The 16,511-nt window shown below is 37.5% G+C and overlaps 2 protein-coding genes across 2 annotated transcripts; one reads left to right on the top strand and one right to left on the bottom strand.

The window, feature by feature from the left end:
* Positions 1-2,669: 2,669 nt before the first annotated feature.
* LOC116017687 (nuclear transcription factor Y subunit B-1-like) lies at positions 2,670-8,127 on the top strand. Its single transcript, XM_031258312.1, has 6 exons — positions 2,670-2,819; positions 2,938-3,183; positions 6,133-6,262; positions 6,389-6,394; positions 6,493-6,564; positions 7,853-8,127. Exons 2-6 carry the CDS (start codon positions 2,957-2,959, stop codon positions 7,889-7,891), a joined length of 474 nt encoding a protein of 157 aa, XP_031114172.1. The 5' UTR covers positions 2,670-2,819; positions 2,938-2,956; the 3' UTR covers positions 7,892-8,127.
* A 95-nt stretch (positions 8,128-8,222) lies between these two features.
* On the bottom strand, positions 8,223-14,359 carry LOC116017686 (subtilisin-like protease SBT6.1). Its single transcript, XM_031258311.1, has 10 exons — positions 13,403-14,359; positions 13,187-13,315; positions 12,890-13,042; positions 11,953-12,069; positions 11,515-11,699; positions 10,962-11,225; positions 9,804-10,872; positions 9,141-9,629; positions 8,727-8,787; positions 8,223-8,628 (listed from the first exon to the last, which is right to left on the bottom strand). Exons 1-10 carry the CDS (start codon positions 14,006-14,008, stop codon positions 8,537-8,539), a joined length of 3,165 nt encoding a protein of 1,054 aa, XP_031114171.1. The 5' UTR covers positions 14,009-14,359; the 3' UTR covers positions 8,223-8,536.
* Between the last annotated feature and the right edge of the window lie 2,152 nt (positions 14,360-16,511).

Genomic DNA, 16,511 nt, shown 5'->3' on the forward strand with positions numbered 1-16,511 from the left:
CTAAATAATTATTTTTTAAAAATTATTTTTTTAAAAAATTATTTTAAATTCAATAACTGCCACGTGACCCATGTATAGGGGTGGGCACATTTCGGGTCACACACGAATTTTTACGGATTTGCCCTAGAAAAATGCAATTCGGTTCGGATTCGACCTGTTTTAGGTCTAACCCGATCAAAACTGTGTTGAAATGTACTTATTTGGTTCGGTTTACGAGTTTAAATTGTTAGAGCGGGGTTTGACCCAATATCTGAAATATATGGTTAGTATATAAATAATAGTTGGTTAGATAAGCTGGAGTATTCTATTATCCTTAGGGCTATTAGCGAACAAAGCTTTCGACAAACTACTCGTGTTCGAGCTCGGTAAGCGTTCGTTTATGTTCGTTTATTAACGTAAACGAACATTAACAAACAAAATTTAGAGCTCGGTTAATAAACAAACAGAGTATGAACAGTGGTAAGTTCGTTTGCTAAGTGTTCGCGAACAAGCTCGTTTGTGTTCGCTTAGTAGTGTTCGTGAACAAATTCGTTTCTGTTCGTTTAGTATTGTTCGCGAACAAGCTCGTTTAGTGTTCGTTTAATAATATTCGCAAACATATTTACAAATATATATATATATATATATATATATAAATTGTTCGTGAATATATATTATTTATTGTTCACGAACAAATTATGTTCATGAACATGTGCAGGTGTTTGGTTATTAAGTGTTCACGAACGTGTTCATTAACATAAATGAACATGTTTGTGAACGTGTTTGTTAAGTTTGCGAATACGTTCGTGAACATGTTCGTTAACATTAACGAACACGTTCGCGAACGTGTTTGCGAACGTTAACGAACACTAACGAAACGAATGTTTAACAAACGAACACGAACAAGATTTTCAAAACCTTAACAAACGAACACGAACACAAACACCCCAAAATCCTTAACAAACGAACACGAACAGCCTCCGTTCGTTTATATTTGGTTCGTTAACAGCCCTAATTATCCTTCCTCTCTCGCTAGTCGCTACTTCACCTCTTCTCTTTATCCCTCAGCCTCTTTCTCTCCTCGTGATTCCCTTCTCTGTCTCTCAGACCTCACTCATCTCCAATCTGTGCCTCTCACATCTCACACCCTCTCCAGTTCTCATCATCACCATGGTTCACTAATTCCGCCTCTCCGCCTTCTAGAGTATCACACTCGCTCAGGCTCTCAGCCACTCGTTCCAATCTCGACGAGTTCTCACTAACCTCTCTAGCTCTATTCACATAAAACCCTAGATCTGTTAAAAGCACAACGTAGATCTGGGCAGATCTTCAAGGCTCCGATTTCTCCACTTCGACTGGCGGTCCCCTACTGAAAGGGCAAAGACCAAAGCTGGCCATAAATATCTAACAAATCTATGTCTCTAACATGCAGTTTATTAGCCAAATTCTTATCTTTATTGTAGCAAAATAGAGGGGATTACAACTTCAACAGCTTTGACTTAATGCCAATCATTTTCACTGCTTTTTTTGGGTTAAATTTTTGTTATTTATACTTCATGTCTGTATATTTTATTAGATTAGATAGATTAGTAAATTGTTGTAATGTTATTAAAGTGTTTTGTTGTAATTATTAATTTAATAAAATTTTTAGTTCGGTTTCGGATGTAAAGACATAGGGCCTGAAAACTATCGACACCTGAACTCAACCCATGTCCACCCCTATTAATAACCTGTTAATTTTTTGTTCGATTTCGGATGTAAAAACACAAGGTCCGAAAACTATCGACACCCGAACCTAACCCGTGCCCACCCCTATTAATAACATTACAACAATTTACTAATCTATCTAATCTAATAAAATATACAGACATGAAGTATAAATAACAAAAATTTAACCCAAAAAAGTAGTGAAAATGATTGGCATTAAGTCAAAGCTGTTGAAGTTGTAATCCCCTCTCCTCAAATTCCATATTTTGCTACAATAAAGAGAAGAATTTGACTAATAAACTGCATGTTAGAGACATAGATTTGTTAAATACTTATGGCTAGCTTTGGTCTTTGCCTTTTCAGTAGGGGATCGCCAGTCGAAGTGCAGAAATCGAAGCCTTGAAGATCTACCCAGATCTAAATTGTGCTTGACAGATCTATGGTTTCATGTGAAGAGGGCTAGAGAGGTTAGAGAGAACTTACCGAGAATGGACCGAGTGGCTGAGAGCTTGAGCGAATGCTGTACTCTAGAGGGCGGAGAGGCGAAATCAGTGAACCATGGTGATGATGAGAACTGGAGAGGGTGTGAGAGTTGAGAGGCACAGATTGGAGATGAGTGAGGTCTGAGAGACAAAGAGAATGGGATCGCGCGAGAGAGAAAGAGGCAGAGAGATAAAGAGAAGAGGGAAAGCAGCGACTGGCGAGAGAGNCACCCCTAACCATGTCGGCATGTTTTCAGATAAACGAGTCATTTTGGATTGAATTGAATGAGTTTGCGTTATCCAGTGATCCAATTTCTTTTTTTTTTTTTTTTTTTTTTTCGTTGGATGACCCAATTGCATATTTGACATTTTTTTTTTTGAAGAAAGAATAATTTGAAAGAATATGAGTCAAAGAGTCAAAACTTATCCAGTTAACAGTGGACACATAAGCGGGTGGTCAAGTATTGAAAAACGGAGCCTTAATAAACCGACCCGGAAATGAGAGAGAGAGAACCAACGGTGTTGATATACCTAATCACATCCCCAAACTCCCATCTCAGTCGTCTCCTCTCTGCGCACTTTTCCAGCGTCCGATCTCCTCTCCTCGCCTCGATTCTCCTCGCGCCCAAATACAAATTCTCAATTTCTCAGGTAACCGTCTCTCACTCTCCTCTCTCTCTCCTCAATCTCACTTCTTCTACCTATACACACACACTCCTCTGTATCTATCTGTCCGTTCACTGTTTGTCTCTGCGTATGGCGGAGATAGGGTTCATTTGGCGGCGGTTATGGCGGACGGTCAGCATCCGGCGAGTCCCGGCGGTGGCAGCCACGACAGCGGGGAACATAGCCCCGGCCCCAGGTCGAATATTCGGGAGCAGGATAGGTTTCTCCCAATCGCGAATATCAGTCGGATCATGAAGAAGGCTCTTCCGGCTAGCGGTAAGATTGCTAAGGATGCCAAGGAGACTGTTCAGGAATGTGTTTCTGAGTTCATCAGCTTCGTCACTAGCGAGTATGGTTCCCCTTGAAAGCTCTTTTCTTCTTTGCTTTTTAGTTTGAAGGTTATGCGTATTTGGTTATTCAATTTGCTTCCAGTGTGTTAGAGTTTGTACTTTGTTGCTTTCTACTCGTAGTTGCGCCAGAAAATTTGAATGACATTCCACTGATTCTTAGATAGCATGATTAGCGGCTAATAAATTTGGATATGAAAGATGATTTTATCTGCTCCTATGATCAAGGAGAATATTATTTAACCTTATTTTTCTATCATATTTATGGTTCTTATATTATATGTATAATGTATTAGCTAGTATAAATATCCAAAGAAGTAATTAAGTAAAGGACCATAATAACATAATCTCTTCTAGTATATGTTCATCTCTTCTTCCCATAGTTCTTGGAACCACACATTAATTTTAGGAGTTTTCCCATACTCTAATGGTATGTACCGATACGACCCATATTAGGATCTCCCTGCCAATTTCCCAAATTACCTAAATTTAGATGGTTGGATTTTTCACATAGAAGAATATTATGAGGTCTTTAGAGCTTTAGATTGTCAAAGGTTGCAACTTAGCATTCACAGTGGAAGGTGAAGCTTCTGAGTGGCATTAGTGGGTGAAAACACATAGGTTGTTGGGCATTTGGACATATTTTTAAAATAAAGTCAAGCCTCATTTTTGGGCTATTACATTTTAAGAGTTTTCAAGGAAAGTTATTGAATGCGACTAAAATATCGACCCAAAGCCCACCTATTCTATGTCTACTATCTCCAAGCCCACCTCCACTATCACGGCCACCACTAAATTCATCTCATTCATTTCTACAAGTCTACAACATACTATGATCCATTCATCAATACCACCTACTACAATATGGAACAAAGCCACACCTTCACATTGCACATTTTGGAACAAACCAACACTAACAATTAGTAGAATCAATGAAAATTATCCCAACTCTTACCACCACCTATTGCAACCCTACACTATATGTCTATATGTTGACAACCATCAGTGCGGATCTTCCCTTTAAGTGATTCACATTGGATTTGATGCAAGAATGAATCTAAAGGAAGTTGTGTTTCAACTGTGACAAAAATTGGCACCTCATCTCCAAGTGCAAACACAAGTGGAGGACTAGGTGTTAGCATAGTTAAATGACGGCTCACCTAACAATGCTATTGGGGGTCCCTTGTGCAAATCTAGGTGTAGTACTCACACCACTCCTCGAGGACCTCTTTTTTTTTTTTCAAAGGGTAGAGAGTGATATACCAACAAATCTTAAATGAAATTCCACCGATTTAGGGACAACATGATTAGCGGCCAATAAATATGGATATGAAAGATGATTTTGTCTACTCTAATGATCAAGGAGAATATAAGTTTACCTTAATTTGCTATGATATTTATGGTTGTTATTATATGTATTAGCTAGTATAGATACCCAAGCTCTACTAGAGTCTAGAGAAGGACTAGATTAATATTATCTTCTAATTTATTTTCCTTCATCTTTTTTTTTTTTTTCTCATAATTCTTTTTGGAGCCCCCACGCGCTTGAAGTGTTTAATTTTGGAAGTTTGCACCTACTCGAAAAGTGTTTATCGATACAATTCATATTAGAGTTGTACCATTTGGTGCTTTCATTGGTCCTGTCACATTGACACATTGTTGCTCAATCAAAAAACTTCTTTCTTTCTTTCCACCATTGTCCCAAATTACCTAAATCTGCATCATTGGATTCTTCAAATAGAATAATATTATGAATTCTTCAAAGCCTTGGATTCTCAAAGGGTGCAACTCTTTCACCTTCACAATGGAAGGTGAAGCTTCTAAGTGGTATCATTGGATGAGAAGAGAACGCATAGGTTTTTGGACATTTAGACAATTTTTTTAGAAAAAGCTAATCTTTATTTTGGGTCGTCACATTTTAAGAATTTTCAAGGAAAGTTATCGAATGCAACTGAAATAAGACCCAAAGCCCACCCCCTCCGTCGCTAACACCACCACCTATTCTACCCCCTCCATCTCCAAGCCCACTTCCATTATCACCCCATCCCTAATACTACCACATAGTATGATCCCCCCAATCAATACCACCTACTACGATATGGAACAAATACGCATCTCCACATACCACATTTTGGAACAAACCAACACTACAACCAGTGCAACGGGTGAAAATTACTCCAACTCTACCACCACTTATGCAACCATGCACCATAAGCTAACAGCCACCTACACAAATCTTCCCTTTAAGTGATTCACACTAGATTTAATGCAGGAATGAAGCAAAAGGAGGTTTTGTTTCAACTATGAGAAAAATGGTACCTCATCTACAACTCTACAAGTGCAAACACAAGTGGAGGAATAGGCATTGGCATAGTAAAATGACAGCTCACCTAACGATGCTATTGGGGGTCCCTTGTGCAAATCTAGGTGTAGTACTCAAAACCACACCTTAGGACAAGGTGTATATTTTCAAGGAATGGAGAGTGATGTACCAACAAATTTGAATGACACCACTGATTTTGGGACAACATGATTATCCGCCAATAAATCTAGTTGATATGAAAGATGATTTTGTCTACTATGATATTTATGGTTGTTATTATATGTATTAGCTAGTATAAATATCCAAGCTCTACCAGAGAAGTACAGGACCAGAATAATGTTATCATTTTCTAATATATTTTTCTTCATCTTTTCTTCTCATAATTCTTCTTGGAACCTTATGCACTCAAAGTCTGTAATTTTAGGAGTTTATGCCTACTTAAATGGTACTTATTGATACAGTCCGTATTAGTATCGACGTATCGTATAATTGTGCCATTAGGGTCATTTTTGTGTGTATTTCATCCCCATTTGTGATAAACTGATGGTTTTTTATTACAAGGATGAACTTCATGCTTATTTGGATTTTTTTGTGATTACATGATTATTGTTGTGTTCAAATTGTTTAGGGCAAGCGACAAATGCCAAAAGGAGAAAAGGAAAACTATTAATGGTGATGATCTTCTCTGGGCAATGGCAACTTTAGGATTTGAGGATTATATCGATCCTCTCAAGGTGTATCTCACTCGATATAGAGAGGTAGTTATCTTTGTTTATGCACATTAAGTTGGTGATATCTGGTGTGGATGATGCCATGGATTATAAACTAATGTATTTGTGTTTTTGTATGTCTCTTTGGTTCTGTTGGATCAATGACTTTCCCAGATGGAGGTAAGTCAATATTGCTTTGCATAGTTTTCACAGTAATTCAGACCTCAGTTTTGTTCTTTGGTTTTTTTAGCATTAAGAACAACTACTTTATTTGTTAGGGTGATACAAAGGGATCAGCAAAGGCTTCAGATGGCTCTTCTAGAGATGCAGTGCCTAATCCTAACTCACAGGTATTGCCACATTTTCATACGTTTCTACACTTTTCGTTTGGTTACTTTGTGAAACACAACGTTTCTTATACTTTAGATGAGTTATAGTGTATTGGTTTTACTTCCTAAATGCATCTTACTATAGCTTGCCCATCAAAGAGGGAAACCTAAAAGCCTCCATAAGAGGACCATAACACCATGGTTTTCTTTGCTAATGCATGCTTATCTCCGACAAGCAATTGAATACTTGATCTCTGGGCTAAATTCTGATCTTTAATGTGTTAAGAGGAAATTATCCTTTGATCCCCATTCTAATATTTTCAGCTTCATGTGAATTCCACTTGATTTTGAAATCTTTGGGCTACATCCATCTACAATACTTTGTCCACTAATCTTAAAATGCTAAAAGAGTCTAAATTTATTGCAGACCTTTTCGAAATATCTGACTTTATTTGCTCCAGAAGGAATATCAAAATGCATTCAAGTGCAATAATTCATGGAGAACATTTTTTCAAAAATGTATGCTAATAACTGATTAGATATGTTCACGTGAATGAACAATGGGAGCAGTGCTTTCAGCATGCAAAAATGCGTGTCATTCGTTGATTGTTCTTCTTTGACTTTGCCGTGAAATATTCACTTACTAAGAGTCTTACAGGCGGGATTTGATTATTTTTCTCTCATCTCTATCTTTTTCAATTTTGGCGGTCTTATTTTGGTATTTGGTCCATTACTCTTATCAAGCACAGGAAGGTGAACACTTACTGTCATTCTTTACAATTTCACTTTCCCACTCCTTGGGGTGGAGAATGGATTTGGGGGAAAGGAGTGAATCATATTCTCTGATGAAAGGACATATATGCTTATCAATCCCCCCTAATGTTGCCCTTTTTTTGTAGTGATAGAATAGATTTTCATTGAAGACTGATAATTGAAGGACAGATATGATGTCCTTGTCACATTCATCCTTGTAATCTTATCGTGTGTTTGGAGCCCAATCATGCAAAAAAATTGCTCAAATGTGTGTAGGTTAAAGCTCAAAATAGATAAAGAGTATGGGCAACCTAACCAAGTTGGTCAGACCATTGGCATGGTAACTATTAGGTTACAAGTTCGACTCCCAGTGGGAGCACCTTATTGGCCTTTTTGGTTTGAGCCCGTCAGCTACGAACAACTTAGGCCGGTGATCTTTTACTAGCTAAGGTCATAATGCAGGGTTTACATAGCTCCAATAGTAACTGCGGTTTCTCAGATAATAGTACATAATACGTGAGTTTGATAGTTTCGTGTCTGTTTGCTGCACTCACAGGGTCAACATATTGCTGTACCAATGCGAGGCATGGAGTAAAGGTGACCCTTCTTTGGGTGTCAGCATCACACTCTTGGTCTCCCTGAGATTGCGTTGATTGGACTAACAATGCATTCTACATGTATAAGGTTCACATGCTGTAAACTCTAATATTATTGAATTTTAAGCCCTTGTAACTTGTAAGTGTAGGAATTTCATGATTTATTATAGTCATTAATGTATTAGTGTGCCAGCATATTTGATTTTTTAGTCTGACCATATTTATCATTTGTTTATATACTCACTTTCTCAATTAAAATTAAATTACGCACGAATATAAAAAATACTTTGATGGGTATCAAACTCCTAACCAATCAACTGAATCAAGATCTCAACCAATAGACCAAGAGCTCTCCAAGGACTAAATTCCAATATGATGGCACTGTAGGGTTTTTTTTTAATGAGAAAAAGACTTTTTTCTACTCAAAGGCAATTCAGCTCAAATGCCACGTAATTTACATCTAGAAATCTGATGCTACTGAAAGGATCTTCTACTGGGCAAAATTTCTCTGGAGGATCTTTACTAATACAAAACTCAGCCTGTGGTGACAATGGGTGGCACCTAAAACCTCGGTGCTGTCCCGTAATATTACAAGAACTCAGCATGCAGAATTGAAGATTGATGTAAACCGGGTACATGAATGTCTATGGATACATGCCGCGGCCTGAACCAGGTGCTTTCCTTGGCCTAGGCCGCCTATGTCGAAAGCGCCAAAGGCTCAAAAGGAGCAAGAGCCCTGGTAATATGGGGCAAGTTAGAAGTATTTGATGAAATGAATCACAAAAAGAAAATAACAAGTTGTACGGTCTGAAAAATTCAACTCTTCCAACTTACCGATAATGGCAACACCTGCAGGTAAAAGCCAATGAGTAGCGACAGGCACAGGCACATCTTGCTGCAAGGGAGGGAGGAGTTAAGTGGAATCAAACATAAGCCTCTTGTTAAACAATGGCCAATAAATATAATAGCGGGGTAACCCCAGCCAAGTTGGTCAGACTGTAGCTTGGTAACCACAAGGTTTCAAGTTTGACTCCCAGTGGGAGCGGCCTATTGACCTTCTTAGTTTGAGCCGGTTAACTATAGACAACTTAAACTTGTTTACCTCCTTGTGGTCCTTTGTCGACTAGGGTCATAAGGCTGAGTTTACTCAGTGCACACCCTCGGGTAGTGACTACGGGTTTCCCTCGTCACTCAAAAAAAAAAAACGATAATGTCTAAAGGGTGAGAAGAGTATCAAGAAATTCTTACATCATCTCCGTTGAGGTCCTCTTTTCTTTGTGAATAACCAACGTCCGTCTTAGTTGTGTTGGATATTTTCATCCAAGAGTTCTCTGCACTAGAATTTAAGCCAGTGCCCAAATCAATAACGGTGTACCCTGGTAATCTGCGGTTTCTTCCTCTGACATGTAAATTGTAGCCTTTAGTTTCCCATACTTCGAACCTAGAGTCATGCCTGCAGATCAATTCCTTTCCGACAACAGCAGAATAGGTAGAGAAATTCACATCTGTTCTTCGGGAAGGTAATTGCTTCTTGTCTATATGTAATGGCTTATCTTGTCTAGCTGAATCAGAGAAAAGTACAGGATCTTTAACACTCCTGCTCGTAAAATCTAGTATTTTCTTCAAAAGCCCGTAACAGTTGGTAACCATATGACTGCTATCCAAACAATTAGAGTCTCCATACACTGCAATACGGCCCCTACCAACCTCCAAAAGACCAAGAACCGGCGTGTCTGCCTGCATCAAATTAAACACGCTGCAAGGTTATATATGAAACAGCAACTAAAGCAATCAATAGTTCACAAAAGAAGTATTTATTGATTTGAGGAGAATCAAATTACAAGGTAACATGCACATCCTAAAGCACCCAATCTTTCTTTTCTTTCTGTGTTTCATTTTAAGGTAGCTCACCTTGGTCATGCCAGAGGACAGACCACTCTGAGTGGCCCCACTCTCTGAACTATCGAGGAAAGGGAAGCTGTGCAGATATCCACCTCTAGGAATCTTCACAATGTCCGTTCCTGATGCATATCGAGTCTGCTCACCATTGATGACAAAATCGCCGTTAAGAATTTTATCTCCAAATGCAATCCCAAATGGAGACAAAAGATCATTTAAAGCCGGCACATTTGCACCCCCAGTAACAGGTGTCCACCAACTCCTTGTGTTATCATCAAAGAATCTCATCTTCACCATTGTGTCCACATTATACCAGTCAGCAAATACAACCAGACTTAATCCGGAGTTGATGACATCATCCCTGAGTTTCTCGATCTCTTCAGCAAAGTACTCATCCTCAAGATCCACAAGGAGAAGCGTCCCATATTGGCGTGCATCAAAGCATGTAAGAGGGGATCCAAGTGTTTCAACGTAATATCCAGCATCTCTTAGCATGTCAAACATAATATGGAAATTTGTATGAAGATGATCTCCATGCCAGTCAAGAATGTCATTCCTAACATCTAAGGAGTCTCTAGGTATATAACCGGGAGGGTACTTGATACTATGAAATTGATCCCATAAAATACGCACTTCTCTTGGTGGAGTAGGAATCACTTTCAGCTTCAACTGAAGGATACAGGTAGTACTTCGGCGAGCTTTTTCTCCGGGAGCTGGAGGGCTATGGACCTTAACAGTTACATTGCCTTCAATATCTCCTGAAAATTTAGCTCCCTCTTCCTTGATTTGCATGTGCAGAGCAAGATAACCCGTCCATGGCCAAATAACATCTGAATAAGTGAAGTGTATACTAAGAAGATTGCCATCCTCATCTGAGGGATGCCATGTTGGTGGGCTTTCAACGTAACCGATTACACCCATTCCATTTAAAATGGTAGCATTAAAAATAACTGGCATGGCACCGGCATAGAGTGGTTGAACACAAAATGGCCATGAATAAGGACAATCACTATAATCAAGAGCACTAGGAAAGATGCTTGCTCGAGGTTCATAGTTCTTTAAAATCTCATAGGACTCCAATCTGTCATAAGTATTCAAGTTAACATATAAATAATAAGACATAACATGCATTAAGTATCTTCATACTGCATGATAAGTTCAAGAACTCACAAATTGACCCTTCCTGCACCCTGCTCATACATGTTAGGACCGGAAAGCTTTGCGGCTCCCTCTACCAGTGCCTGTTTCACACTGGCTGGATTTAGAATGTCTTTTCGCTTGCTTTCAGGAATGACACTCACAAGAAGGCATACAATTCCAGCAACTACAGGACTTGCAACGCTAGTACCAGATAAGCTTTTGCAACCTGTGCTAATCTTCGATCCCATAATCTCCCGTCCATAAGCAACAATATCAGGCTTTATGCGGCCATACCTGCAAGGCAAATATTTGCAGTTATAAATTATCTTCCACTATACTTTTCTCTTTCATTCCCCCTCCTCCTCTTTCACTGGCGATTATATAATTTATAAGCATGATGGTGGACGAAAGGGTCCATTAACAAGAGCCCTTGATGTCTCGGTATTCTAAGGAGGACATGGTAGTCAGTAATTAAACTCACATATCACGTCAAAGATTATTAAATTGAGTGTGTTATACTTTAGGTAACTTAATTCCAACATGAAAGAAAGAAACAAGAAAAAAGGAAAAGTGGATACACTACCCATGAGGAAGCTCCCATGTGCTCATCCCACGTGATGAAAACGATGCTATATGATCATTGTAATCAATGCCACCAACACCAATAACATCACTTTGATCTGCTGGATTGTTCAAAGTTCCATAAAGTGGTCCATCGTTCCCAATTGCCGAAACCATGATAATATTATTTGCTGTTATCTCCCAAACCTAACAGAGGAAGTAGGTAATCTATAAATGAATGTTTCTCATTGCTGCTGTGTTTTTTTTTTTTGGTATGCACTTACAAGAAAATACTAGCATTCAACATCAGGACTAGACTATATATTTCCATGCATCAATTAATAAATCCATTTAGACTTATAACAAAATGAAGTAATTCCTTGTTAATAATGGAAATTTACAACCAAAAAAAAATTGTTAGTGAAAAACTTGTTAGAAAAATAAAACCTAGCAATCTCACCTTCTCCACAAACGGAAGATCCAAATAATCAGGCCCACCTATGCTCAAGTTCAGCACATCCATGTTGGTTGCAATTGCATAGTTAAATGCATCAAGAAACCATGAAGTATATGACACCTGCAATGAACTGAGGGCAAATTTCTCATATGGTTGCTAAATTAAAGATCATAAATAAGAAAAACAATAAAACCATTTTGATAAAAACGCAATAGCAGTTGGTTTAGAATTTATGCTGTAGACATTTTTCTTTATCACTCTATACACTCATTACTAGGCTTTCTCTGTGCCCTATGCAGCAAAGAAGTCACGCCTAACACACACAATTGCATGACTCACCAGCATAAGATTGCAATAAATTTCCTTTTTAGGGATTACTATGGTCTAAAATATCAATTTGACCCCTATGTTATATCCATTCGGTCACTTTTGCCCAATATTTCTTTTCCTTGTAAAGATTACAATAACTTTGGTCAATTGTAGCCAATTTAGTCCATTGTTAGCTTCCATTAACTCTCCATCCAAACTAACTATCTATAACTTGACCCATCAACTATTGACCCAGCCACATGTTTAAAAACCATAAAATAAAATAACCTCTACTGTTTCTAATTAAACCTTTATTGTCACCAGTGTCGGAAAATCTTTGCAGTCAATCTCCAAAAATCACCAGTAAAACTAGAATAAAGTATACAATCTCAGAGCCTCAGAGGGAGAAGAATGTGTTTCAAAATGACAAACTTTGTGTCCACATATAAACGTCATTTTCTGGGTAGTTGGCTCAACCATGAAATTGAGAAATTCTGGAAATAAATTGATAAAGACTTATTGTATTCTCCTATTAAAAAAAAAAACGGGGTAAATACGTAAACTATCTTCCTAGACAAATAGTTACTGGGTTTAGATCCTCTGTAAATTTTAAAAGTGAAGTATCCATTACCTGTGCATCAGTAAAAACTCGAAAAGCATATATCTCAGTGTCTGGGGCAAAACCAAGGCACTCTGAATCTTGTCCGGCAATAACTCCTGCTACAAATGTCCCATGTCCTAGATTGTCATTAAGTGTATTTTCATTGGTCCAATTTGTGCGCTCCTGTGTAATCAAATCAGTAAATAATAACCCCAAATGAATATTATGGGAGAAGCTAGATATGGCCGGCAGCATGTTTGGACATGAGCAACATAAAGTTTAAGCAAAGCATGCTTTATTATCATTTCTCCAGAAAAGATATAGTACCTTGATATTACGAAAATGTGGATGATCATATCGAATTCCTGTATCAAATATAGCCATTTTTACTTTGGAGCCAGTATATCCTTTCGACCAAAGTGCTTCTGCACTAAACATGGAGGTAACTTGAGACTTCTGCAAAAAGGACCATTTTCATTTAGCATCCCATCTTTCAAGCTAGATAATAAAAAGAAATAAGTAGAAAACACATCACCAACATGCCTGCATCAAAAGCTCCCTATTCCAGCTAATTTTCATGTTACTTGTGTTTGACACAATATTTCTCTCTCCTTCAGAGAAAGACATTGCAGTGAAAATCTTGCCTGGCCTCTTCTCCCCATCAAAAAAAGCCCCAACCCTGTCATTCTGCTTCCCAAGAACTCCTCTTTGATAGCTCAAATCTAATGAAACATCTTTCACAACCTTCAAATTTGTGAACTTCTCAATTAAAATTCCTGTCATTGATTCTTCAATTGCTACCAGTGCAAAGTCCGTTGGAAACCGAGATGCCGGATTTTTCCTTTCTATCCATTCCCAACCTACCAATTTCACATTATCTTCCAGATACGTCCGGTGATATTCCGATTTCAAATACCTATTGAACCGAATGATATAATTTCTCGGTGAGGATTGCTGCTTTTGACCAAGATTATGGCGGAAACCCTCCGAAAATTGTGCTTCTGATTTCGAGTGCAATAGGGTTTGATTCTGAGCGCTCTCGGGACGGTGAAGAAATAGAAAGGGGCGGAAAGGAGGGAGGAGCATGAATGAGAGGATGAGGAACACGAGGGAGAGGGTGAAGATATAGAATTCAGGAGTATATCGCATGGTGATAGGGTTAGCGAATCCAGATTGAAATGACGAATCCCTCGTCAAAGGAAGGAGGGAGGATTCTTGCGGATAATCAGAAACTTACTTTCATGTTTTCCTTTGTCATCGCATCCAAGAAATCTGCCGCGGCCAACGTTTTGGCATGATAAAAGTTCATAATTCTTTGATTGTTTTCGAAAGCAGATCTCAGCACTGTGCCAGAACTTCCTTTTACACCACTGCAGTGGAAATCCTTCTTCACCGTATATATCTGTCTGCAAGATTCATAGCCGGCCTTCTCCAAGGTGTGATTTAAGTTTGGGAATGGGTTGACACAAGCAACTGTTTCCAGAAGTAGACTAAAAATGATCTGTTTTTTTGGGGGGTGCAGTTTGTAGATGAAATTTGTCAACTTTCTAAATTCTATTAACTGGCTTTCTTGATTTGAGTTGGGACAACTAAGAACAATTTAATTTAAGTTAATTTATTTTTATATAGTTATTTTATCCATTTATGTTAAAATCACGATATCAAATTTATTAAATGCACACTTTTAAATTATGATTGTGACTTTATCGTATCATCCAACAAAATAAATAAACAACAACTTTATGAATTCAATATGAAAAAGGGCATGAGGTGGAGGAGTTCGAGACATGGAAGGTAGATGGATTGTGGGATACACAGTTTGTATTGGGTAGTGTTTGGTGAAAGAACCAGAGTGTTGGTCATATTAAAGGGGCTCCAAATTGTGTGGGAGATGTCAATAAGGGTTTTAAGCTCGTCTAGATGGAGCGTGACTCATTGATGATTGTGAAATGTAAGTTATGATGAATGTAGTCAACTACAAGGCCTAATTGTTAATAAAATCGATATGTACAAGAGGAAAGTGAATCGTTAGTGTCAACTTAAAATATCTCATACTCATATGAAATAAAATGTTGTGGTTGATATCCTTGCTGAGGTATCAATTCTTCAAAATCGAGATTCAAAGTGTTGAAAAAGTTATCGTCTGAACTCTTTCAAGATGACACTTATGGTGTTCTCCGAGCTAGAAGAGTTGTGTGCAACATGCAACAATACTTTTATAGGGTGATCCCCTCCACATAAAATTTTAATCTATAGTATATATAAAAGTAAAATATTCCTCCCATAAATGTATTGTTGCAAATTCACGTTAATAACACCAATAATATGTTATTAACACACGTACATCCAGTTCCAATAAATTATTATGTGCAATAATTATAATATATTTTAAGGACTCATATACGTAATGACAATATATGCTGATATGCATATTACTGACATATTTATGTATGTGTAATTTTATATTTTAATAAAATAAAATGAAAATTTCAAGTAAGAAATAGATATTAGGAATTTATTATAATTAAATAGAATTGAAGTGTTATATTTAATTTATTATCTTCATATTGTATATATCTTTAAATTTATTTGTTTTGCATTTCAATTCATAAATTTTAAAATTGAAATTATTTTATTTTATTCAAATTTAATTGTATATATTTTCAATCTGATATTTAAATTTCAGTAAAGATTAATATCCGTATTGATTTAAGCTTAAAATAATGATAATGATCTAGTTGTAATGATTTATATTCATAATATAGTAATGATACTCAATGGGGTAGCTCAAGTGGTAAGTGAGCTTTCTTTGTAGGGAAGAATTTTGAAAGAACTCGGGTTTGATTCCTACAAGTGACGATTCTCGTGCCTCCTGAAACAAAATTTACCATTTAACTATTCGGTTTTGAACCAATTTAAATACAATGGAAACGCTGTTTTTTACCGTGCTTGTAGTGAAAAAAGACGAGGCAACCAAACTACTCAATAAAGGCGATGAAAGAATAGTGGTTAGAAAGCTTGCTGATGAAACTGAGTTCAATGACAATTTAGAACAAATAAGTCCTCATTAAACATGTTTATTCCTCCTTCAATAATATTGTTTCCACCTTACTTTTTTTAATAATTAGTTTCATCCAGCGTATACCACCACTGGAAGCTACATCTTTGTCACCCCCAGAAGTCATCTTGGTTGATGAGAGCACTCTTGAGCAGTAGTCTATTAAGAGAATAAATATCGATTGTTCATCATCTTCAACGGGTATGAAGAAGAAGCCTAAGATCGAACACAAAAAGTAATTTCATATTTCCACACCATTAGACTACGTTTCTCTTTTTATTTGTTTAAGTGGAGTAAATGTTTAAAAGATGGTTTATCCTGTTAAGCTTGTTAAACCCTAAAGCCCGTTTATAGATAAGCCCATTAGGGTTTCCTCTATTCTGTATAAGTAGTGGTAGTCTGTACAGTTCTATAATTTGAGATATATACAAATATACATTATTCTCTCAAGTTCTACATGGTATCAGAGCCTAAACCCTAGGACATAAGCCATTAAACCACCGCACGGTCGGAGCCTCACCGGAGCATCGCGACTGGTTTACGTTTACCGTCGATCTTGTGGTTCTTTCTCCGATCTAACACCACAGAGCCCTC

This window comes from Ipomoea triloba, chromosome 4 (genome assembly GCF_003576645.1).
Source record: "Ipomoea triloba cultivar NCNSP0323 chromosome 4, ASM357664v1".
NCBI classification, from domain to species: domain Eukaryota; kingdom Viridiplantae; phylum Streptophyta; class Magnoliopsida; order Solanales; family Convolvulaceae; genus Ipomoea; species Ipomoea triloba.